At 49.2% G+C, this 26,230-nt stretch overlaps 1 protein-coding gene across 2 annotated transcripts; it reads right to left on the bottom strand.

Moving 5' to 3' along the window:
* Positions 1–813: 813 nt before the first annotated feature.
* On the bottom strand, positions 814–25,494 carry LOC128297876 (unconventional myosin-XVIIIa). Of its 2 annotated transcripts, XM_053033589.1 has the most exons (8): positions 25,207–25,494; positions 21,658–25,131; positions 21,357–21,575; positions 14,703–15,065; positions 3,860–5,898; positions 3,611–3,790; positions 2,405–3,221; positions 1,110–1,133 (listed from the first exon to the last, which is right to left on the bottom strand). In XM_053033589.1, the coding sequence occupies exons 1-7, from the start codon at positions 25,492–25,494 to the stop codon at positions 2,609–2,611; spliced, it is 7,176 nt and encodes a 2,391-aa protein (XP_052889549.1). In that variant the 3' UTR covers positions 1,110–1,133; positions 2,405–2,608. The 2 variants fall into 2 exon arrangements, with proteins under 2 accessions (XP_052889550.1, XP_052889549.1); XM_053033590.1 differs by lacking the exon at positions 2,405–3,221 and having other exon boundaries at positions 814–1,133; positions 25,207–25,376.
* Positions 25,495–26,230: the final 736 nt, after the last annotated feature.

The following is a 26,230-nucleotide window of genomic DNA, read 5'->3' as shown; positions in this document are numbered from 1 at the left end:
AATTTTAACCTAATTTAAGTAAGTAGCAAGACAACAGTGAATAAACACATTTGTGAGTTTAGGAGGTGTGTGCTTCGGTCACCTCGTGACACATTTCTTCTCTGTTCTGTTCTCCTTTTGCACAGTTTACATAATCCGTTTAAAATTTGTTCGATTACATTTGTTCGATCTTAAATCATTCTTCTAATTCTCTCATTAATCAAGTCCATCTGCGTGCTAATACTATACTAGCCGCTAAATTCAACACGTTACACGTTACGTTACGGAAAGTGGAAAAGAAGGAAAGAAAAAACATTTAATACACTCCTAAAAACAACATAAGTAAAAAAAAAAGAGAAATATCTCTACCTACGATATGCTTTTGGAAGAAAGGAGAAAAAACTTGGTAATAAAAAAAACACCCTAACAACAACACATCACACACGGTACAAAAAGGAGTTGCTTGTAGGTGTGTGTATGTGGTGTACTGATCGTAATTTGCAGCCCGTGTGCAAGGTTCTGTTTTTGCGACTGACCCCCGCCGGGTCTCTCTCTCAAAAGCATGAATAAATACGGACAGCTTTACTCGATTGGTTTATCATTTACCATACTACATAAGCACGTTATAATGTATATGTATATAAATATGTACGCGTATAGACATTTTTTGTTCGTTTTGTTTTGTTTGTTTTTGTTCTTCTGTTTGACTAATCTGGTTCGGCGAATCGGCGTTCGATTCCATACACCGTTTTGGGAAGTAACGAATTGAGTAAATTTGGTTTTGTTCGATTAAAACGTTAGATAAGTATAGTATATCTGGGGGATCGAGGGGGGGGGGACCAGCGAACAGGATAATTGGAAAATGGCGACTGCATACGGTGGAGTATATAAATATATGGTTAAAGTTTTCCTTCGCTTTTTTTGTGTTTAATATGGCAAAACGGATTACTACGGGGAAGGGGGCATCCATTGCTATTGCACGCACAAACAGCAGACCACGGTGACGCGTTCAAGCGAAAGACGAATCGTCCAGTGTGCCCTCGCCATTTCCGTTGCTTAGTTTCGTTGCTGCAGGCGATGTCGTGCTGCCCGGTGGTGCTGTCGTTACCGACTGATGACTGCCTTCGGAACCAGTAGCCATTGTTAGTGTGATTCTGTTAGGATAAAAATGGAATAAAGAAGATATATTATTAGTTACATCCAACTGACTTCCAAAAGCTGCGAAAACGAATAAACAATCAAGCTCTCTAATAATTTATACATTCTGATGCAAGTAACTCATTAGGGAGCGAAACATTTCTTCGCAAAGCGCGCACTCCGCTTCACTTTCAAAATGGACACAAAAAGGAATCAGGAGGAAAAATCATTGCACAAGACGTGTTGTGTTGTTAGACTTTCATTTTCGCTTCACTATTTCAGTTAACAGCACTGCACTAATTGCAAAAAAACAACAACAACAGACAGAATTCTCGCTTAATTAGTCACTCAAGGGGCGTAAGGAAAAAACAAGCCAAACACAACTAGTCACGTTTGCACGGCTTTCCATTTCTGCTCGCGGTACCTTTACGGATGTTGCCACCAGTAATAGAACGGTCTCTGCCGTTGTTGTTTATTACCATTGTTGTTGCCTCTGCTTATTATGCTTATATTCGACGGTTCCTTCTTCATCAGGCCGGTACCGTAGTATGTGCGTGCGTAGGTGCTACCGATATCTTTGCAGCGAGATGTCACCGTCGCCGGTTTGCTTTTGAAACGATGATCGATGCTTAGTGCTCTTCGATATTCCGTCAACATGCTGGTATAGGAAGGTGCTGGCGAGGAAGCCGCGGAAAATGCTGTACGCTGTTGCAAAGGTGGTTGTCGTCTTCGGTAAAAGCTAGCTCTATTTAGGTGTGATGTTTTTGTCGTTTCGGGGGAATTCATTCAAACAAGTAATTTGTGAAGGTCGAAAGGAACGAAGAGAAACAAAACAGGAAAGGATACAATTCTGATCTTTAAAAGCCAACGCGAAACAAACAGAAAAAACCGGCAGTTAGCGACTGATATTGTGAAGAACGCACGCATGGTTTGATGCAATGAATATTAAATGATGAACAAACAGAAAAACAGGAGACACGTGCGTTTCCGTTTCACGAACGCATCCACATGAAAAGGGTGAAAATTAAATCGAAAGAAACAAAAGCAAAAAACACGGCAATAGGCTGCGGGATGATAACGACAAGCATTGCGTTTTGTGCGTCTCAGACACAGAAAAACTGAGCACACGCCGGCCATAGGGACAGTTTCTTGCTGTGGAAGGTTCGTTGTACGCGTTTGCCATCCAACACATTCCGGGTTGCAATCAGGCAGATGCAGCAAAGCAAAGCACAGGTCAGGGGAAAAGTATCAGCATTGCGCAGCAGCAATCGTTCAATATTTCGCTTACATTTTGCAGTGTTGTCATTGAGCCGAAGATTGGTAGTGCAATGTTCTAATTAACTCCAAATTGGTCCCTCGCTTGATGTGGAGAAATAGTATTCAGTTTTGTTGGGCAATAAAAGAAAATGCGTCGATCTGTCTACTCAAATGCACTATTCAGTTTCTGCTCTACATTTTCCTTAGGCAGCCATGTTGTTCGCTAGCTGAGTTCTTACGAGAGTGGTTCAGTGCTGGCCGATCCCGTGGACGCCGATGTCGTTATGATGCCGGCCGATAGTGTGCTACCACCACTGTTCACCAGCTTATCCATCGAGCGTGAGCGGCTACATTCGATCGCTTTCTTGAACTCGTGTATCTGGTTCTTCAGGTTTTTCAGGTCGACCAGATCGATTTCCGAGCCCGTATCGTGCGATTCGTCGCGTATTATCTGATTTAGCGAGTGTATCTTCTCCTTGATCGATTTCAGTGTGTTGATATCGAAGGGAAATTCACACTGCTCGCCTTTCACATCAGCGGACGGAACGGACTCATCTGCCACCGTAGTTGTCTCTTCGCGTTGCATGCTCGTTTCACTCATTCTGCGGCAGGCAGCTGCCACTGTTTCGACATGCTCAACGTCTGTGGTGCTTGGGCTTTGAGCCACATGATTAAGATGATTGGTTTCCAGCGATGATAATAGATCCGGCGTTTGGCTTTGCGGTAAACTCGGTATCGCATCAGTGCTGGCGGTCTGATCGTCGGTCATATAACTTTCGTCTTCTTCTTTAATAGTCGGTGGCAGGCGTTTTTTACGCCGTACACTTCCTATCAGGCTTGGACGAATCCTAGGTTTTGATTTACACATGATGTTTAAATGATTATTTTTCAATGAAACGTTCGTGATGATTTCGGCAATGGAATGAATACATTTTGATATTAAACAACACATTTTAAATTGCTCAAAACAAAAACGATCAATTGATTGTGCGTTTGCTATGAAAATACTAATTGAATCGCTGCAATATATAAACTCTACAATGAATAATTTTTGTCAGTTGCAAATTAAGTTCAGCTCTGACTCTGTTTCTGAAATATGTGACCATAAATAAGAGACATTCCGATCTTCTTTAGGGTAATCAACCTTGTACACATATTTATCGTGTATTTAGATTGAATTTAATGATGATTTCTAATAACTTTTGGAATCCCGAAATGGCATACAAAGGAAACTCACCTTGGATTGTTGCTTTCCTTACGCCCATCCCGCGTACTGCTGGCCAGACTACCGATGCTTCCCCGGCTGCTGCCTCCGTTGGTTGTACCGAAGTGGTCTCCGCTTCCGACGCTCGGTGATTTGCGTGTTACAGTCGACTCGTGGAATGAATCCATCGACGACGAACTATCGCTCGTATCGCTAAAAAGTATAAATCAAATTTAGCCCTTCTTACATCAGTCCGTCCGTTCGACGCAACGGTACGCGTACCTGTCCGATTGGTATGAGTCACCCTCTTCTTCCATGGCCTGCTGCAGATCGGCTATCCGCTGTAGTGCGAGCCGCAGATCCGCTCTCGCCGATGTCGTCTCCGATTCGGCCGTTTCGATGCGCTTTTCGAGCTCCTTGCGCTTCAACAGTCCCTCCTGATCGCGGTTGGCAAGCGTCGACAGCTCGTCCCTCAGCTCGCGGATCGTTTTCTGCGCCTTCTTCAGTGCGTCCTGTGCCTGCGATTCGCGGTTGCGCGCCTGCATCAGCTCGCCCTGCAACTTTTCCAGCGAATCCTTGTGCCGGTTCAGCTGTATCTCGATGCGGGCTCGGGTCGCCTGCTCGAACTCGAGGCGCGATTCCAGCTCTTTGGTGCGCAGCTCCAGCCGCTTGAACGCCATACTGTTCGACGGTTCGCCAATGGTTTCCACACTCTCAAGCCGGGTCGCCAACTCGACGACCTGCTCCTTGAGCGATTTCTTCTCACCCTCCAGCTCCGACACCCGCAGCTCGAACTCCGCTATCAGCGACTGCTCGCTGGAAAGCTGTTTCACCGTGGCACTGTACTTCTTCATCAGCTCCGCCATCTCCTCCTCGTTTTCGTCTATCTGCGCCTGTAGCTCCGTCCGGTCGCGTTGTGCCATCGTGGCCTTATCTTCCGCCTCGTTGCGTGCCCGTTGCGTTTCCTCGAGCAGCATTTGTGCATCCTGCAGCTCACCTTCCAGCACCTGCCGTGCCTTCAACGCACCAACACGCGCAGATTCGGCATCTTCCAGCTGGTTGCGTAGCTGCCGGACAAGCGCTTTGCTTGCCGAGTCGCCCTTCGCACGATCAAGCTGGCTTTGAGCGTCTCGCAGCAGAGCACGATATTTACGCGCGTCACGCTTCAACCGTTGCACCATCGCTTCTTCGGCCGCCCGCTCGGCCCGATCCTGATCCTCCAGGCTGGCCAGCTTCCGTTCCAGCTCGTGCTTGTCACGAAGCAGCTGGGTGCGCTCTTCGTGCTCCTGCTCCAACTGGCATTCCAAAGATTTTATCTTCTTGTACGAAGCACCACGGATCTCTTCCATCTCATCGTCCCGCTGCTGAGCTTCCTTGCGAGACTCTTTGCGGCTCGTTTCTAGGGACATCTCTAGCCGCAACTTAGCCTGCTCTAGCAACTGTATTTGGCCGGCCATCTCATCCAACTCTTCGTCCTGCTCCTTACAGCGCCGATCAAGTTCCATCTTTTGGCGCTTCAGCTGGGCGATCTCTTCCTCCGTGCCACCACCGAACGCCATCTCGTCCAGTTCGTGCTGGAGCGCAGCGTTCTTCTCCTCCTTCAGTTCCAGCTCGAGCCGTATGTCGGATACGGTTTGCTCTAGCTTACATTTCTCCGCCATCAGCACGTCCTTCTCGCGTGTGATCCGCTCTTTCGCTTGCTTCTCCTGCCGCGCACTGTCCTGCAGCGTTTGACATTCGGCATCGAACTTGCGCTGGCGCTTCTCCAGCAGGTTGTTCCGGCTGTTCTGCTCTTCGTACAGCATGCGCAAATCGTTCATTTCGTTTGTCATTTTCTGCGCCTTACGCTTCCACTGTGCCACCACCTGACGTTGCTCTTCGACCTCCTCGTACGCATCGGAGAGCTTCTTCTCGAGCTGTTTCTTCAATCCGACGAGCTGCTCGAGATCGTGCTCGTGCTGCGTCTGGAGGCGTTTCTTCGTGAACTCCAGCTCCCGGGCGACCCGTTCGTAGCGTAACCGGTAGCTTTTGGCTACCTCGCCATCAGCACCACCGAGTGGCAACCCGTCCCGATCCGTACCGTCGCCGTCGTAATCGCCGATCGTGCTGCAGTCGTCAAAGTCACAGTTTAGCTCCGACTTAGCACACAACAGTTCCATCTCCATTTTTTCGGACGACTCCTGCAGATTGCGATACTTTGACTCATAGTCCTTCACTTCCTTCTCGAGTCGCAACCGTTCCGATGTTTCCGAAGCCAGCCGTTCCGTGATCAAATTCGACGACGAATGCTCCTCCGTTAGCTCGGATGTAATGTCGCTTAGCTAAAAGGTAAAAATAAAAAAGAAAACTATTAATAAACAAAATTAAACAAAATAGAGGAATTTATGAGACATTTTCAATTCTACTCCTCCCTGGTAGTTTCCGCTTTTGGCTATTGCTTAGAATGTAAAGCTTATGCAGCCCCCGATTAAATTCTTCCCACTTGCAGAACTACGTTTTACCTCTTCGCTCATATCCACCACCGTGCTGCAATCGTCGTCTTCATCTCCTACGTCATCATCAAATCCCCCTACGCTAGCAAACCTACTGCGACCGTCACCAATAAGTCGGCGACGTCGCAACAGTAGGCTTTGGTTGTTTTTCCTGTCTGTCGCGGGTAGTTCACAGTAGAACGATGAGCGCGAACTAGACCGCGAGACGCTCGAGCGGCCGGATAGCGAACGGGGTGTCGATTGCTCCCTGAGCAGCTGCAGTCCGCGCGCGATAATGTTCGAAACGCTACGCGATCGCACTGCCCCGAGCCCGGTGACGTCACTGATCGTGCCGCGCACACCGTAATCTCCCCGACGCCCCAACGTGCGGCCAATATTGCGCCAGTCTTGCATAACGTGATCGGTTCGGCGCAGGAAATCGTGAATCTTGCTGCTGAGATACTGTGAAGCCGAACGGGCTAGCGAACGATTGCTGCCGAACCGGGGCAACGGTGCCCCAGCCGGAAGATCGACGGCGATCTCCTGAGGTATGGTAGCAAGGGACAGCAGGAACTGTTCCAACATTGCACCGGAACGATCATCTTCGAGTGGGCCACACGACATGGCGCGATCGGTCATGGAACGCTTCCGCATCGCCCAATGCTTTCGCTCACTCAACTGACGATCCTTACTGACACTCGATGCTGTTGGTTCTTCAACGTTTTCTGTCAACTCCAGCGCCGTGGTCTTTGACGGTTCCTTGAGTATATCCTTTTCTCGCTCCTGCTTTGTGGCTGTCAACTTACTGACAGCTGCCTTCTTTTTCTCCTTCTCAACAGGACGATCCTTGGCCGGCATTTTGGAAATTTCCACGATTCCCTTCACCACCGCTGTGTCGGCCATTTCGTGCGTAATTGTTGTCTCCACCGTACCCATCATTGCGGAAGGCGATTGAGTGGCGGTGGCGTCTTCAGTTTTAGCCAACCCCTCCTCCTTCTGCGCACCATCAGTCCCTTCAGCCACTTTTGGCTTCTTTTTGATAATTTTCTTTATGACTTTGCGCACCTTCACTACAGGGCGACTTGTTGATGGGGATTGCGCAGTAGACGTCAGCACGGCCGTGGTTGCATCACCATCCTTGACCTCCATAGTCCGCTCGGGTTCCACTTTTGCGGACAGACTCTTGGACGAAGCTGACCGCAATGGGGTTTTCTCTCGTTTCACCTCCGTACCCAGTATCCGCCGGTCGGAGGGTGATTTTTCCTTCGGCATACCATCATCAACGGTCGTGGCGGAACTACGCATCGGGGAAGCCCTTGTTGATGGTTTGATCGTTCGATCGGGCGTTACCGATCGGCTCGGTTTCAGCGACAACCGTACACCGATAGCGCCAGTTTTCTCCGTGCTTGCAGGTTTTCCTCCCATCGGCTTGGTTTTGGTCAGCCCTTTGCCATTTTCTCCCGTACCATCCGTTAGCAGGTATGCGGATCGTTTTTTCTCCTTCCCATCTTCTGCGCCACCGTTGGGGCAGGGAAGTTTTTCACCATTTTCCTCCGTCGCTGTTGCGGAAGTTGTCGTCAACCGGTGTCCACTGGTGGATCGCTTCAATTCCAACGTTTTGGACGAAACTTTGCCGATCGTCGTTGAACTCACCGTGGGTTCTTTCCTCTCATCTTTCGGTGCTAGTTTCACTTTGATTTCGGTTTTTACACTTTCTTTCCGGGTGATCGCCATCGCACCAGACCCAGCCAACGGTATGCCATTCAGTGTCGGAGGTGTTCCGTTCGCCGTCAGCTGCTTCCGAAGCGCCGATGACGATGGTGACTTTTCTACACATTTTGCCACACCATTGGATGGATTCGGTTGCGATTGGACATGCTTGTCGGTACCGTTTTCCTTGGGGCCAGATTTCAGACGTGCATTTTCCTGCGTATCCCCCTTTGGGGGACAGCCATTTGGCATCGATTGTTTATCCTTGGCACCACCAACCTCTGTCGCGTTGGAATGGGAGTGTTTTTCGGTTTCTTCGCCGCTCGCAACTGTCGTACCATTATTATTTAAGCTCGCTGCTGCTGCTGCCGTCATCAGCTGCTTCGGTGGGACCGTTGTTTCGTTGTTGTTTTCGTCAACAGCCGCTTCCTTCGGACGCGCACCGTTTTCGTTTGCCGCAGCAGCCGCATTTCGGTTGGCCGTGCCGCTAACGACACTCGGAAGAAAATGTTTCCACGACAGCTTCCCACCCACGGGCGGTGGTTTGGTGGCCACCGGTTTCGCTAGTGGCGCCTCGCCCGTGTTCGTTGATAATGACAGTGCGGATGGTTCTTTTTTCGGCTTCTTTGCGACGATGCTGCTGGTACTGCTGCTGCTGACGATGCCAACGCCATTGTTTTGCAACGGCGGATCGACGCCATTGCTACTGTTCTGTGTCTGCACCCCATCTACCGACGCTGTTCCGCCGTTTGTGTGTGTAGAGGCAGTTCCCGATCCCGATGCCGCTGGCGGTGCGATACGGGACGATGAAGGTGATTGCACCACCGCGGACGGCGCCGAAATGATTGGACGCATTTCGATAGGATTATCCGCCCCACACACACACACACGCACAACACTGCTTTCACTGCTAGTGATTGCACTTTTATTTGGCTTTTTTCTCTCTCTCTCGTTCTCTCTCTCTCACCCTCCAAAGCTCTATTTGGATCGCGACGTTTTATGAGTGTTTTTTATTGCCACACCGTTGTTACTGCAAACGCGACGATCAGCAGCAAGTTTCTTCATTTCTTCTAAACGAAAACAACCGGGGCCTGCTCTCGTTTCGGTCGGCTTTAACGATCGATATACCTCGCGATCATGCAACGTTTGCGCGCACTGGGTTTTCCCTTCCGTCGATAGCACACAACAACAACCACCCCAAAAACAATGCACGACAAATTTTAAACCAATTCACAATCCGGTCGTTTCGATGCTTTCCCTCTGCCCAATTTCCCTTCGCTCGTTTTCCCACTGCGGGGTAGCAAACGCCTTTACTTTATTTTCGAATTTTAAAAGCCAATGCACTTTCCACTCGACTGACTTTTTTGCTCTTTCTTCAATCAGAGCGAATCACTTCAAATTTTTCGTATTAATTTCGACACAAATATTTCGACAGGGATGATTTCAATCTCCCACCGGATACGGGGGACTTTACTCCCCCTCCTTATAGCCACAGCACCACCGTTTCCGCGTGCGATCAACACACCGGCCGCCGCGGAGAACTTCTTCGTTGATCGATTACGATTGCGATCGTGGATTAAATTTGACTTTCATGCGTGTCACACACACACACATTTCCACCAGCGCGCGTTTTCCTTCCTTTTTTTTGTTGATCCGTATTCCTCCCCCGCTATTGGGCAATATATCCGCGGTTTTCCGCGGTTCGGTCCGTTCTCGCGCTTCCCGGATCGATCGCGGTCGCAGAACGGTCGTGGTGCGACAAAGAGATTTTGGTTCGTCGTCGTGCGTTCCCTGTGGTTGCATCCGAACGCAAACGCAACCAACACCGAACTGAAACGGGCGCGTGTCCGGGAACGAGCTGACCCGTACCCACTTGCACAACAGACGGCGGGCACGAAATCGAGGGGTTGTTCTCGGCTTTGCGTTGGCGCAGAATATCGTTCGCATCTTGTAGGGCCCTACTTTTGCTACGATGCGCACAGTTGGCGCACTGCTATTTAAACACAATGGAGACGAAGTCAGCACAACGGTGGTCATAAATAAGAATAGAATTCATAAGCATTTCTGTTCCTTCACAGATTTGAAGGGAATTTGTAAACTGATCAGCTATGATCATTTCAAGAGTTATGGAATTAAGAGTTCGTGACTGAAGACATTAAAGGACCCAAATGCTTCAAAGTCTACGTACTTCGAACTCAACGTCTCAACGTCTAACTGAGAGATTAGTGTCTATCCAGCTCAGACTCTCCCGCTAAGGAATGCTCTGCTGCTTCTTGTGTCATCTAGCAATCACCTTCCACGCTATGAAGCCAAGCAATTACTATGTGACTATTTGCCTATTCACTGAGAATATTACTAGTCCATCACTGTTAAAATGATTTGATGACAGAAGCCCTCTATTATAGGAGTATAGGAGCCTGCTGCAGGAGTCCTCTAAACTCCTCTCTCTCCTCTCTAAAGGAGTCTGCCAATCCATAATCCTGACCTTTCTGGTGGACGCATCAACGCCGCTCTGTCCATATTGGACGACCTGAAAGGACTTTACGGACTGGGTCGTCCGGTGTCATTCTCATTACGTGACCTGTCCACCGGAGCGTGACAAGTTTAATCTGTTGTACGACAGTAAGTTCGCCGTACTGCTCATAAAGCTGGTCATTGTAGTGGATTCTCTAATGTCCTTCCATACATACGGAGCGAAAAATCCTTCTGAGCATCTTCCTCTCGAACGCGGTTAAGGTTTCGTCAGTTTTGTGCAAAGTCCTAACTGATGAACGTTTTATAGAAGTCCCCGGATTACCTTGGAGATATTATTAAAATGAACATATTTTGTTAGTATCAACAATTGATATTGAATCATCATTACCCAGGGTATCGCCGAGTCTTAAATCAAGTCAGTTTCCCTTGGTCTCAATATCGGACATCAGACATGCTGAGTTCCAGACCAGTAGCTGTCAACGGTCCCTTATATTAGGCATATAAGATCATTCTAGGAATCCTTGATCTGTTATTTCAGCTAAGATTTCATTCTCCAACTTTTTTTTTCTCCAAACTCTCCAATTCCATTCATCCACCGTTCTGCTTTGACCGACGCACTAGGTCGCGGTGTTGCTTCAGTCAGAGAAGAGCATCATTCAACCTGCACCCAACCTCCCACACACATACACTGCAGGCACCACCGATTCAACGGTGACAAAATATACCAAAACCCCTCGTCTTGTTCGTCCGTCAAATCTGTTCCATCTCCACCGGCGAACCCCAACCCCAGGCGAACTCGCCCTCCCCCCCGATGCGAAACCCTCGGGAAGACAAATCAGTCAAGTGAACCAACGACAAATGTAACATCGGTATTATGGCATACGTCTCGTCGCCGTCACCGTCGATGCCGATGGTGTGGCCGGGGCAGTCGGAGTGTATCTTATTTTTAGAACCCGCGAGAGTCCCGCGAAGTGTTGTGATCGACGTTTCGTACAGTGTGGGCCATCGGTATGGTCGATGCGCCACAAAATGGGTAATAATTTTAACAAATTAGATCGATCGGGTTGATCGATAATGAAGATCAATTCAATTAGTATGGATCGATCGTCTATTATTGTAATATTTTAAAAGCTACAGGTAGGCGAATCAAGCGTATGCAACTGTGCACAGTTCTCAACAACTTGTGCAAGAACCTACATTAAACAGTGATTACACACCAGAAGCAACGTGAAGTTAAATAATCGCAGCATCGGTTCCTTCGGGACGGCTTGGATCGAAAACAACATAACCGCACCGGATTGGTGAATGAGAGTGAGCGAACATGCGAGTTCCTTCCTTCATCATCATCTGCCGGTGAACGACATCGCGTAATTATCGAAACCAATCGACGGAGACGTTGTACGAAACGATGAAGCTACCGAAAGCAAAGGAGAATTTAACAAAAAATAAACCACTCCGCCAGACACTGATGTTGAAGAATGATGCGACAGATACCGCACACCGAGCAGCATCTGCGTGCCAGCCGCTCTCTAGTCAGCTGTTTTTTCGTGCCAGCAAGTGGCACATGAACGACACCCGAGTGGCGCATCATCGTGTGCGGCTATTCCTGCATGGTGTAATCGGATCGGTGGATGGTTAAGATTCGCATTTGAACCTTCCTGAAGGGTCACATCTTTCTTCAGAATGGGGGGATCGAACGTAAGCGAACGAACGCACACTTCCTTCACAGTGTGGCTGAGTTGGGATGAAAATGTTGGGAGACGTGAACTCAACAACACGACAGCAACACCAACAACAGCAACTACAAAACAGGAACATCAATTTTATATGTGTATCCTATCCCGAACCGTTCCACCAGAGCAGATGAGACGTCGACCCGGCAGCAGGGCGCAAGTGAAGCGAACACAAATCTTGGCTCGGTTGTGCTATTGCCCAGATTGCGCTTAAAAACAACAGCAGCAGCAAGACCAAAAAAACCCCCGAATCACTCCCAGCGCAAAATTCGGTCACCCGTGTTTAAATTAACGCGGAACCAACCGGCGGCTGCCGTCGTGCTGTGCGAGATTCGCCGCAACACCACACTGGGTCACTAATGAGCTGCTGATGGGTCTCTCCTCCGCAGGCAACGGGGAGATGTTTGAAAGTGGCTTTTAGCCGCAGCTGCATTACATTGTTTTGCTTGACTGACAATGGAGGAAACAGTTGGTGTGCAGCTACTCGAGACAGACGTGGATTAGTTGCGATCCAGTTGTTCAATAATGAATTGATAATAATCGGCCACTTTAGATTGTGAGTAATTTAGGGTGAGCTAATACTTTTTCGAAGGAGATATAAGGTCAGCAATTAAATCACCAATATAAGACATCATTGACGATGTATTTGGTAACGGCACCAGACAGTCACATGACAGGAAAGGTCTAAAATCTCTACCAATATTATATCCAGCTACGGGTAAGTAAAGTCAAAGAAAGTCACAAATGGCAGGTCCGCAGACCCCTTGAGGTTGTTGTGTCGATAACGGAAGAAGATATAAGGTCAACATTTAAATGCACTTTCTCAAAACTTAAAGATCGTGAGATGAATGGAAGGAAATCAAACCAATGCTAATAGAGTTTCCCGAAAGCAAAATCCGGATTCCTCAGAATTTCTCGAAAATCTCTTTAAATTTGCTCCAGTTTTCAGAAATAAACGGAAAAAATTCAAACCAATAGAGTATTTGGGAAAGAATTCTTGAAATCCTCAGAATTCCCGGAGGATCTCCAAACCGACTGACTTGAAATTTGCATTCAGTGTTCTTTACACCATTCACTAGAACTTCATGAGTGCTCTCTTTGTATAAATAGATTCCAATTTAGTTTAATATCCGAAAAATTGAATAATCTCCTGAAAATCCTTGATTTTTCAAATTGAAACATTGGTTTAATTTATTTAAAACTTCAAAATCAGACTCCTGCATCTTTTTTTTAATTTCATCCAGTACTTCTTGGAATAATTAATATTTTCACATCACAATTAATGTCTTATTAATATCTTGTGACTTTACCTTTGAACTTCTAAGAGAGATAGCTCCCCATTAAATTTCCAAACCTCAACAAATTCACAATATTCCAAATACATTTACAATTTAAATACGTATAGTGGCTTCGGGAGAAAACAATGCTATTCAAACCTTCCCGATCGTTCAACCCACCGATCTCGCGAAAGCGAAATCCGTTTGTGTGTGCGCGGAGTAGAAATTCGCACCGCTGTGTCTCGTTTGGTACCGTCGTCTTCTAACAGATTCGCTGCCACCACGGTGGTGAACAATTTATGGTCATATGTAAATCTAGCGCTTGGCGATGTGCAAAACACAACCCTCCGCTCCTCCCACACACACACAAACACGTTCAGACATGGTGGAAAAATCGCACCAACGTTTTCTTGGCCAGCTCTTCTGGAAAGCATATACATATGGGCCCATTTTGTTATGGTTGGAGACTTTCCAACTCCCGGTCGATCGAAATCGAAATCCAAACCAATTGTCCATCATTACACCATCGGGTGGGTGGTGGGGGAGGGAGGGAGAAAAGATGCAACCGAATTGATGTATTTTCGATAAGCCCTGCGCCTTCTCTCTACCCCAAGGGGTCGATTGTATGCAAAATGTAAATGGAGTAGAAAAACATTTAGAACAGACACGGTCCGAGACATGTGTAATTTTGAATTCCCCTCCCCAATTTACATACGAACCAAACAAATGCAGACATATGTGTGGACGCTGGACGGTAAAACTTTCTCCTACACCGGTCAGGTGGGCAGCAAGTTTCACGAAAATATCGTCTACCTTGTGGTTTTTTTTTCCACCCCAAAGCCATGCGCGGCGGGACGGTGTTGTATCGCGCCGGCAGCAAATTTTCACTAACAATGCGCGCGGCCACACTGATTTCACGTGCACTTGTTTCTGCACTGGATATTCACGAAATATCCACACCTTAACGCTACTCTGCACCAACTCGCGTTGTTTTGGTGGACGCCAGCTACACGGTCCAACACGGTGTCCATGACAATCAACATCTCAGACCGCGTTACACCAACATTACAACGCCGCCCGCTTGGCGCGATAATATATTTTCCACCCACAGGCCCACGAGACTGCATTGGACGGGGTGCCTGCCCACACTCTTAACATCCAGCCAACTACCCCACCGAATCCGTGGTGTTACTACTACGCATTGCAATGGGCAAGTGTTTGCATCGGAATGACACACATGTCAAGCATTGCCGCTGATGAACGGAATGACTTCACCTCCCAGGGCAACCATTTTGGCCGGGGGTGCAGCAGCCGTACTGCGGCAAGGTCGAAGGTTAATGTAGGAGGACCCGAGGGTGAATTTCGTTAACTTCCTTTGTCCCTCCCGCCAGCCACAGTTCCGTTCCAGGGGGTGAGGGAGTAGAGAAGAAGGTCGTTTGCCTTACGGGGCAACACTTACCCGTGCCTCCAGCTTGTGGTTGGTCGCCTTCAGCTCGTTGCGCTCCGCTTCGATCTTCTCCAGCTTGGCCCGCACCTGCTGCAGCTCGACCGTCGCCACCTTCAGCTGCTCCTCCGTCCGGTGGACGGCGAGCAGCGGTGTCACGCGTACGAGCAACCGCCACCAGGGCCAGTCGCGCACCTTCAGGAAGGCGCGCACATTGCGCTGGATGCATTTTACCGCGAGCTCCTGCAGACGGCGCCGGGCGAGACGCCTCCGTGCCAGGTAACCCCGGCAGTGGGCCTGCAGCTGTATGACCCGATCGGAGAGCAGATCGTCGCGCTTTGCTTCCAACGCGCCCAGCACACCGGAACGGAAGAATACCTAAAAAAAACGCGCAACAAACAGAGAGACATTAGAAGCTATCAGTGGAAACAAACACGCCCCGGAAATAGTTAAACATTTTCATGCACATTGCGAGTAGTAACACAAAAAAAAGAACTAACGAAGGCGTATGTTTTCCCTCTTTGGGCTGGTGACCTTATTAGTTGGGTCTTATGCTGAGATTTCATTGGAACGGAAGGAAAATTAAGTGACGCGTTCACCTCCGCATGCATCACGAAGGTCTGCCTGTCTGGCCACACACATCCGGATTAGTGTTGCGCTTAATGAATCTTTTGAGAACAGTCATTAATACGAATCTTCGGTGAGGAGTCATTCAAACTAAGATTCGGTTCATAAAGCGAACAAGCTTCTTGGAGGTCATTATAGAATTTTTGAGTCTTTGGAATAGGGATTCATACAATAGAAAAGAGATTCATTCCGATTCATGAATCTGAATCAGGTTTACCCAACACTCATTAATCGGACCGTGATAAGGAAAATAATACATTTTTTGGTGATAAAAGTCCTCGCAAAGCAGCAAAAGAAAAGGCATGTTTCATCACGCGAAGCATCGCTATTCGCACCAGCTGCACAATAACACCTTGAGATGGGTGGTGACTTATTGAAACCAAACCGACCGTAGTGGCAACAAGTGGCGCATGAACGGTTTCTTCTCATCCGCACACACACACACGTGCCCAAAGTTTCATAAGTTTGTGCGCGCGCGCCCTATTACAGTAAAATGTTGCAAATGTTTGTAGTAAACATTTGCAAACATTTTGTCTTTCAAAACCATTCACCACAAAACTACCGAAGTCTAGCAGGCCGTGATCGGGTGATTGGGAAACCCACTCTTCTGCCGTTAGTGTAGATCAGGGGTCGGCAAGCTTTTCACCAAAACGACCAGACAGTAGAAAATAATTACTGCCAGCCAAAACGTTATAGTTAACCAATTTCTAAGTACTTTTAAATAGTCGCTCTTTCTGAGAGATTGTCTGCTGGCCAGATGCAAGTGGACTCACAAAACAAAGACTGTCTTGTCGAAATACTTCTTCACTTCTAGCGAGGATGCAGAGACCTGTTGCGCATTGCTGAGATGTTATCTTCGGTCGTTCTGTGCTCTGGTAATCGGAACAAGACTATTACTTAGCACTCTGACCTTTTTTAGCAATAGAATACAAAAAAGAATATCGGACCATATCGGACGAATACGTAGAATTACCATCGTATGGAAGGAAAATTATTAAGAAAAATAGCTGAAATTTGTCCATTTTTAATGCATAAAAGTTGGTGTTGACATCACAACTCACAGGGAGAAAATCCTGGAGTCGTAGTGCCGGGATATTGTGTTCGTTTTGATGCCTACCAACATTTTGTCGAGGGTCCGGGATAAAATCAGACGGCCGGCCGGACTTTGCCGACCCCTGATGTAGAAGATTAATATACGAAACAATTAATCTTTTCCCTTTCGTTGGTAATGAGTATAATTCGATGCTAATTTTAGAGCCCCAATATGCTCTCTCGACGAACCAGAAGCTACCAGACTTTCCTTTTCGTCCGGCCCCACATCCATCCATGCTCTCTTTCTCGCTCTATTTCGGGGCATCAATTGACCATCTCAGGTCCATCTGTACACCCGTGTCCGTTGGCATATTTCCTCGGATTGTCTAACGGACACGAAAGGAAGATCACCGATCACCGCGATCGCGTACAATGCACAATTAAGCCCGACTCGGGCCGTTGCATTTACGAGGTCCCGGAGATCGACGAAATCGACGACGAGCTTTCGTCCAAAATAAATGACGGGAAATTGTGATTCAATAAAAAAAACACACAGATTGCGACCAGCACGAACTCCCCCCCCCCCACGGGGAACATGGAAAGGCTTTCTCCTCCTTAGTGAAGTCGTTCAAGTTTAATGTTACCTTTTCGCCATCATCACCACCGGTCGCATCACCATTGATCGTAATAGTCGGTTGCTCGATCTGGCCAGCCTTGGAACTCTTCTTGCGCAGCGGCACACTAGCCGCGACCGAACGATTCCAGCGTCCACCCGCGTACGGTGCACTGGAATGGATGGTTGGCGTCGGAACCACAACCGCGCCGTCCACGCCACCGTTAGACGACGAATTCTCGAAAATTCCCAGCAAACTTTCGTTCAGCTTTCCCGGCACCACCACCGCACTGCCGCTCGGTGGTTTCTCCGGTTCGCCACCGAACAGTTCCAAATTTTCGTTCGACATTCGGCCAGAATCTTCGCTCCAGTCACTCTCGTGGTATGAGTCTTTGGTGGACGATGCCGTTGCCATCACGAGCGTCGTTGTGGGAGTTAGTTGGGGTGCGGTGATCACCAGCGGCGGACAGGACCCGTCCGTGACGGTGAGTGAAATCGTTGGCGGTGTCAACGAGGGCCGCCGCGCCGTTGTTATCAGTGCACCCGTCGATAGCGATTTCGCCTTGCTACTCTCATTACCGTCGATACCGATGAGCGTGCCGAGCACCGGGTGCGGAACAGAGCTATCCAACGGTTTCCCTACTGGTGGTGAGCAAGTTTTATTTTGCTTCACTAGCGCAGGTGATTTGAGCGGTGCTGGAGCTACTGTTAGAGCTGGCGGTTTTGGCCAAGATTTTGCTCCTCCTCCAGGTGCGCTGCTGCTCAAACGCGAGGATCCTTTCACACCAACGCTCGTGCTGCTGAGCCTACCAGCCGCTGGGCCACCACTATCCGACACCTTAGACAAACGTTTGCTGTCGGTCAGCGCTACACGGTTACTACTGGCCATGCCGTTACTGCTGCGACCGCCAGCAGTTGCCCCAGTGCCAGCTGTCTTCGTTACGCCCGTACCCGCCGAAGGGTGATGTTTCTTTTCACCTGCACCACCTGCTGCACCGCGACCATCGGACACCGGATGACTTCCAGCGCCTTTACCGATGCCACCTCCAACCGAATTCACTGGGGCGTGATTGTTTTTGGGACCAACACCACCACCACCACCACCGCTGCCGTTCGCTGTCGTTTGTGTTTGGGTCATCACGCTTGACGTGTTCACCGTTGACGGTGGTGTCGTTGCACCACCAGCACCGCCGGGCTGCTGTTGATAGTGCGTTGATACACGCGATACCGTGCGTATTCGGATCGGGTTAACCGTTAGTTCTTCCACCTTGCGCAGTATTTCCTGGCCCTTCTCCAGACATTTGCACAGCAACTGATCGCCTTTCAGTGGCTGCTGCTGCTGCTGCGAGCGCCTCACATTTCCACCATTGGCCGTGTGATTACGCTTGCTTTGGGTGCTCATCTCAACGGCACCATGTTTACTAATTTGTGCCTATTTTTTTTTTTTTTTGTTCCACCCGTTTCACTTCGCCAACAGAATGTAGTATTACACTTGAAACAACAAGAGGAAACACTAAACTAATCTTCTGCCACTGTGCTTGTTGAGCTCGTTTGGGGGTGAGTGTTTTTTTTTCGCTTTCTTTCTCTATCTCCCTTTTTCTATTTTAAAGATAAACACGCAACGTAACACAAAAACATCAGCATAGCTGCAAGACCACTGGAGAACTGATAAATATAACGCAGCAAATGGAAACTAACAGCAACATGCGGCATGTAATTATAGTGTCCTCGAGCGGTGACCACTATCGCAAAACCCAGCGACGATCTATACGTACCGCCGCACGGCCCTCGGTGGTATCTCACATATCGATCAAAACTGACACAATCGATCACATTCACCCGGCACACTCAGTTATTTTTTCGCGCACTCGCTTGCAACGTCACACACAGAGAGAGAGGGGTTAGGTCTAGTGCTGTGCTAAATGAATCTTTCTAGAGTCACTCATATGAATCTTTTGTGAGGAGTCATTCGAATAAGGCGATTCTCAAAAGATTCATGAATTCTCAGAGCTGCTCAGCTAAATTCAATTCAAAAAATCATCAGAGTCATGAGTCTGATTCAGATTCAGACCCAACACTAGTTAGGTCTGTCTGGCCGCTTACTACCAGCGTACCTTCGCAATTTTCATTGAACTCAATACTGCAACAAAAAAGGAGAATGAAATGTATTCGTTTGTGCCTTCCATTCCATATATCCACCTACTAAAGGCTATTATTATTATGATCGCACATCCGCCACTCCACCAGAGATCATCATCATGATCATCATTCGTCATAAAACACATTAATGCCTCCCTTCCCCCGCCATAAACTATTTTCCAGCCGGGCAAAGACTATTTGCAAGTAACAAAATTTAATTGGAAACCGCACACACAAGTGGAAATCTGCGCGCAAACGCGCAGAAGAACAAAAATAGGGTCGGATCGTCGCAGCGCGGGTCGCATAGGCATCTGAAGGCAGGGCTTTTTTAAAAAGAGGGCCTCAGCCTCAAGGAGAAGAAGAAAACAATAAGAAACGCTTAGCCTCGGCGTAGGTACCATCACCGGTGGGGCTCGGCGGGCTTTCCAATGATTTTCCCTCTTGACGATCACTGCTTCTTTCACCACCACCCCCACCACCCGCGAAAAACGATGAAGGTGAAGGAGGTGTGTGTGTGTGAGTGTAACGGACACAACGTCGTGTATCCGTTGCAGTTTTCGTTTGTCTGTTGTACTTTGTTTTTTGTTTCTCCCTCGCCCGTCGAAATAGGAAAAAAGGTATAATGAAATACGCTTTCACGCTTTCCCTCTTTCCTTCCACGCCGAGTACAGTACAACACGCACACAAACAGCAATCAAAACAGTGCCACTTCTCACGCACTCTCGCGGATGCAGCCGTCTTCAGCGTACGGCAACGATATGGAATGGAAATCTTGGAGGCCGGGCGGTGAAAGCCACACTGCTGCGGGTCTATTATACTCTGTGCCATTCTCTTCCCTGTCGTCAAAGGATATTCTTTTACACGAAACGTTCCACAGGTTTTGTAAATTGTAAATCACCGCAACACCGATCATTTCACCCGAGGGATTACGTTCTACTACTGTCTGCAGCCAGATCGGTACCATCTGTTAACAGCCGCTAGCATTATTGCCTGCGAGTAATGTTCAACAATAACAAATCGTTCGAAGCGAACACTCTATATACGCACTGTTAGCACACTGGAAACAACGCGGTACCGCACTCAGGAAGGTAGCGAGCGACACTTGCAAGTTGCAACGTTGCAGCAAAGCGACTGCACCGTTACAATTCATTTTGCCGCTGATAAAGGGAAAACAACATTCAGCAGGGTTCGTCGTTTCCTGCTTTGCAAGAACAAACGACTCAGCTAAAAGTTCGAACGTAAAAGGGATCACAACCTCGAAACAACCCGTCCCGAAAAAGGGAAGTCAGGAACTGTAGTGCGATGATGTACGGCATTAACCGTATCGTGGTGTGCCTGCACTGCACACCGTGCCGAGATATTTCGCGTACTAAAAGGCAAGACAGGTAAGTTTTTCGTTTGCTCTCGCGAATAGACACATTTTCTTTTGGTGAACGTTTTCTATTACCCGTAAAACAAAAAAAAACAACAAATCTTTCACAAACGATCAGACACAACACGAATCTACCGCCGCCGACACGCGATTGTTAGCGAATGAAGTAGGCTTCTGTGCGATCGCCGTTTTGTGTTGATGCTGGGAGACCCAAACCACTATTCATCTGTGCAGCAATTGATCGTCATATCGAGCGTGCGATCGTGTGCAAGCGAGAGGCAAACACAGCAACGAACGAGATGGTGTGCTGTACACACTTCCGATTCTATGCTTCGCTGGTATGCTTTTATGCTATTGCTTTTTCGTTCCTTCGCCGTGCATGATGTGGGCCCCGAACTCACACCATTGCGCGATGGGATGCTAACACGTTGCCACCGGAGGTGTACGGTGTTCGATTCTCCTCTCTTGGCAACCTGTCCCGAGCGACCTGGCTCGATCGCTACCTGCCTGGAATGCTAATGCTGGCCCCGGCCAACTGTAGCTAAAAGAGCGCGAGCGGGTTGCGTTCAATCGCACAACCACCAAACACCATGCGCGTGTGTTGGTACGATCGCATGCATGATCAAGTGAAAGCGGACATCAACATCAACAAGACTCACACGCCATACCGTGTTCGAACAAACCTGCGCCAGGTAATTCGTGTGGTGCTTTAAGTGCTCGAATAATCAGGTGGAAGTGATCGAACGCACTCAACAGTCTGACAGTTAGAATAACAAACCGTGGCTTCGGTGGTTTCTTACTGCGTCGTTTCCGATGCCGATGACCCCAAAACTTAAAATATCATAAAAGATCGCTGGTGTATTACAATTTAATTCACATTGCTTACCTGGCTCGTGCCAATTCTGTACACGGACGGGTCAACTTCGCAGTTGCTCAGGATACTATCAACCATTGCCGCCTCGCCGTTCACATTGGTGCCAGTGCCGGCGGATGTGCCACCCTCCGCCAGTAACCCAAAGCGAATCACAAACTCCGCCAAGGGTACGCTGATAGGGAACCCTAACCGATAAAGGCGCGCAAAGTCAAGCATCTGCGAACCGCGGAGCTGTAAATCAAAATTGAATGTAAACAAAACAATCAGATAACAATCGATCAACTGGACCAGGGCAAAGGCTTCCTTATCTTACCTGACTGCGAAGCAGTGGAATGTTGATAATATCATCCTCCCGCTGTCTGGTGCCACTGATTTCGGCCGATGATGGATGTTGGTGTTCGATCGATACGCAACCACCGGTGGCCATGGCCGTACCACCGTTGTGCTGTGGCAGATAGCAGTACACAAAGTGCATACCCGTGCGTCGCAGCGTATCGATCAGGCAATCCACCGTATATTTCACCTGCACGATTACACTGTTGCGCTTGGGGAATCCGGTACCGGTGTACGTACGGCGGATGCTGCTCATACGCCGCAGTGACTGTTGCTGCAGCTGCTGCGATGATCCACCACCGCCGAACGCGAGCGAATCCATCGCACCACCAAGCGTTCCGACAAACAACCCGTTGATTTCCGGCTTAACGCTGTCCCGCAAACAGTTTAGTGCCCGCTGCGGCATGTAGTGTGCTTGGGCGGCTGCCTCCTTTAACCAGCTGGTGACGGAGTACAGTACCGGGTTGGTGCCGAGCAGATGCTGCAGCACAACGTCACACGCACCGGTCGGTACGCTGGCCCGCAACAGTAACGTTTCGCGACTTTCCCGATCACCGTACGATGCGAAGAGACGCTCGAGAAATCGCCCGTCCCGTTCATCGATGCCACTGCCACCACCAACACCATCATCGTCAAAATCATCCGCCACGGTTCCGTCACCTTTCGACGGCACGGTGGGTTGTGGATTTAGCAGTTGCTCTTCGTCCAACATCCACAACAAACCTTTGCGAGGTTCATGGCTCTGGGGAACTTTGTCGAGCAGGGCCACCATTGCAGCGGGACTGCTGTGTCCACCTCCTGCTCCACTTCCGCCCCCACCACCACCACCCGTATCAGACGTCATTAACGCTAGGGAATCTTCTACCGTGACCATTTCCTGTGCGTATCGGGCACGCGGTTGGACCAACATTGCGTTGTGGAACAGTAGCTGCAAACGTTCATGCAGATAGTTAAAGCGCAAATCGGCGAGCGTACTAGCGGCAGTACCACCACCAACGCTGGCCGGATTTTGGAACCCAGGAACATCCACCAGCAGTACAGACCCGATCGTTTGATGCGGCGTAACGGCAGCGATCGATTTGTTGATAAGCCCCACGATCGTGTAGAACAGCTCGGTGTAAAGCGCTTCAATGAATGCGGTCAAACACTCCACTACTGTGGCCGTGTTGAGGGTTGGCTTCGATGCACCGCCCGAACTATTCTCCGGAAACACGTACGACAGCAAGTCTTCCACCGGTATGCCAAGCAACATGGCCGCTTTTTGGGCTGATCGTGGGTTAACAAATTGTACCCGGCCCGCCACTATCACCGCCCCAGACTGGGACAGATGGTGAATGGCGGCCAGCACGTACCAAATGCCTCGCACTGCGGCTTGGTCGATGTTAAGCACACGGAACGCCTGACAAAGCCGTTGGTAATCGATCGATTCCTGTTCCACGGTCGCATTACCTCCCGTCGACGGTTCTCCTGCGGCCGGTTCGAGTAGCAACTCTTTTCGCAACGCTCCACCATCAACGCCGGCGAGAAAACTCCACCTCGGTACGCCTGCCCTTCCACGGTTGGAACTCCCGGATGGGCGCATCCGATCGATCGGCATGATCTGTATCGAACCCGACACGATCTGTCCGCTGTGGTCAAAGTCCAGTGCGAATATTTGTGTAAATTTTGTCGCATTCCCATTCAGCGCCGTGCGTTCATTGCCGAACGCGTCCATTATCGTACCGATGGCGCTCACCTTCTCCACGGTGAGTGCCCGCACGGATGGTTGCAGCTCCTGGCGGCTTGCCAGAGTCAGATAGTATAGCGCATGCTTGAAACTAGTGGTTTTGCCCGCACCCGAACGACCCAGAAAGATAAGACTTTGATCGCGCCTCGTCTCCAACATCGCCCGGTAAGCCGTTTGAGCCTGGGCGAAAATGTGCGGCGGCATATCGTCTTCGGCTTTGCATCCACGAAACATTGACGCTACCTTTTCCGAGTAGAGGGCAAGCGGTGCCATCGGGTTCACGATCAGCAATACCGGACCAGCGCGCGTGTGAATAAGATTGTTTGCAAACCGCTGCCGTAGCACGTGGAGCACGGATGATTCGTTCAGGTGTGGCAGCTGACACACGTCCTCTACGAGGTCGAGGGAATTCTGGTTGGCCACCTCCAGATCGTCTTCGTCGATTAGCAATTCTTCGCCGGTGGCCTCGAGCCGGATCCAAACCTTTCCTGCCTGGTGGTGGGAAGGCATTGCTACTGTCGAAGGTGACAGCTGTTGCTTGAAGGCCGCTGTAAAGCCACCCCGATGGATTAACCACACCCGGCCACCCACTGTGGTCGGTTCGAGTTCGGTTCTGCCACTCGGATCTGATGAGCTGCTGTTAGCCGTTGTTTGAATCTTTTGAAAGCGTCGACTGGCACTGCGCTTCAGCGTATTACAGTCGTCCACCGGTGCGCTATTGGGTGTCACACTAACACAACGTCGGGACAGTTCGATAAGCTCTGCAATTGGCTGCACTTGTACCATCACCGAATCTCCGCTGTTTCGTATCATCTCGATGATCGTTTCCCGGCTCAGGTCCTCCACTGGCTGACCATTTACGCGCAACAATCGATCGCCTGGTAACAATCCCGTCCGCACTGCACCGGTTGAACTCGGTTCAGCGAAGATGATCGCTCGCATCTGTGGAGGACTGGGCCGGGACAGGGACATTCCACCAACGGTTGGACGATCGAGCACAAACGCTTTCCGGAGACTGAAGCCGAAATCGTTGCGTGGACCTCTCTGCCGCTGAATGACAAGTTCGCGTGGTGCCGGTAAAGGTTGCAGATGGATCGGAGGCAAAGACAGCGTAACGCTTCCGTTTGCCGTGACGCGTTCATCGAACGGATGGACACGCCCGATTCGTCCATCGTAACCCTGCGATTCACCGACCGGGCTGAGCGAAAACGGTGGCGTTGCGAAGGAAGAATTGGTGGTCGTTGTCGTTGTGTCGGTAAGGCTGTCTGCACTCGGCGAAGGTGAGGCAAGTAACTGGAGCATCGCTGCAGACGATGGGGAAGACACCGTTCCCATGTCCACCATTCCTCCACTGCTACCGGTGAGGGAAGATCGCGAACCTTTCAGTATTCCACGTTTCGGTGGTCTTGGTGGTATTGGGGGTAGGTTCGTTTTTGTCCCGCCGGGTGTGTGTGGTTGCGATCCAATACCATCCGCACCGTACGAAGGTGAGGTCGGCTGTAGTGTCGTCGTCGTGCTGCTGAACGAAACACGCTCAACCATCTCACCGTTGCGGTCAATATAGGTGGTGGTATTGGCGACAGCAAGAACCTCCTCCGTGCCACGATCCAGCTCCCGATGATCTACATCGAGCTGGGCGAAAAACGACGCACTATAATCCGCCGTGATGCCACTCGGTAACTTTTCCTTTTCTTTTCGTCGGCCACGAATCTTGAGCGATCGACGCACCTAAAAGAAGATGATCGATACGTTAATATCACTGTTTCTGATTGAAGAGCAACAAAAGATCTTTGTGTACCATACCTCATCTAATCGTAGCAACTCTTCGGCACTCATACTGCTGGAATGGCCACTGGATACGCCGCCAACTCCGAGCAGCAATTGTTTGCCCTCCTTGCGTAATTTTTTCTCCTTCTTCCGGCGATCCTTATCATCGCGATCGTCCAGCCCGGACAGGGCGCCTATAACGGATAGCCCCCCGGAAGACACCGCACCACCTCCTCCGCTTCCGTTCCCCGTGCTGTTGCCACTGTTGCCACTGCCGCCACCACCTCCCACTCCAGCAACTCCTTTCTTCATAAAATTAAACATGCTTGTGTCTAAAACTATGTCCTTACAGTTGATACTATAATTATTGCTTGTTCGTTTGCTTGTTTGTCGACACCACCTTCATATGTTTTTGGGTGGATTATCCTGTGGAAGGTAAGAAACTAAAATCACGGATTTGCCACAGATTGTTATTCGATGTTCTCATCGCCACACAAAACCGCACGCACACACACCGGGGGATCGCTATCTGGTCCGTGGTGTTTTCCGTGGTGGCTAAAGTATGCAGTGTCCCGTTATGATTTCGTCACCTCGCACACCACACACGTCTTGAATGTTTGTTGTTGGGCTAGTTTTTGTCGGACAGCAATATAAGAAAAAAACACTGTGTTTGCCAAGCACTTCCGAAAGGCACTACATTCCCGTGTGAGGTGTGGGTAACCCTAGCCACTCTTATCGCGTTATCACTTGGTCCAAAAAATTTAAATTCCTCCCGGTGTTTACTGTGCGGCTATCCACTGTTTATCTGCACACCTTTCACGATATGAAGCCACTTGCGGTTGAATGTGTCGCACCTATTTATTATTTGTGGTTTTTATCGGGTTTTGCACATGGAAGAACCACCAACGTTTGTGGTGACTCGTCGTCGTCGTTCAATCACATGCCAACTTTCGATGATGCGGTGGCATGCCTCTTGATTCGATCTTAGCGGTCGCTTTGGTGCGTACGTTCATTTCACCAGACAAATCGTGGGCTACTTTGATGAGAAAGGAGTGTGTAT

This window comes from Anopheles moucheti, chromosome 2, assembly GCF_943734755.1.
Source record: "Anopheles moucheti chromosome 2, idAnoMoucSN_F20_07, whole genome shotgun sequence".
Taxonomy (NCBI): domain Eukaryota; kingdom Metazoa; phylum Arthropoda; class Insecta; order Diptera; family Culicidae; genus Anopheles; species Anopheles moucheti.
The sequence above is the reverse complement of the archived record's forward strand: the minus strand, read 5'-3'. Positions and strand labels throughout refer to the sequence as shown.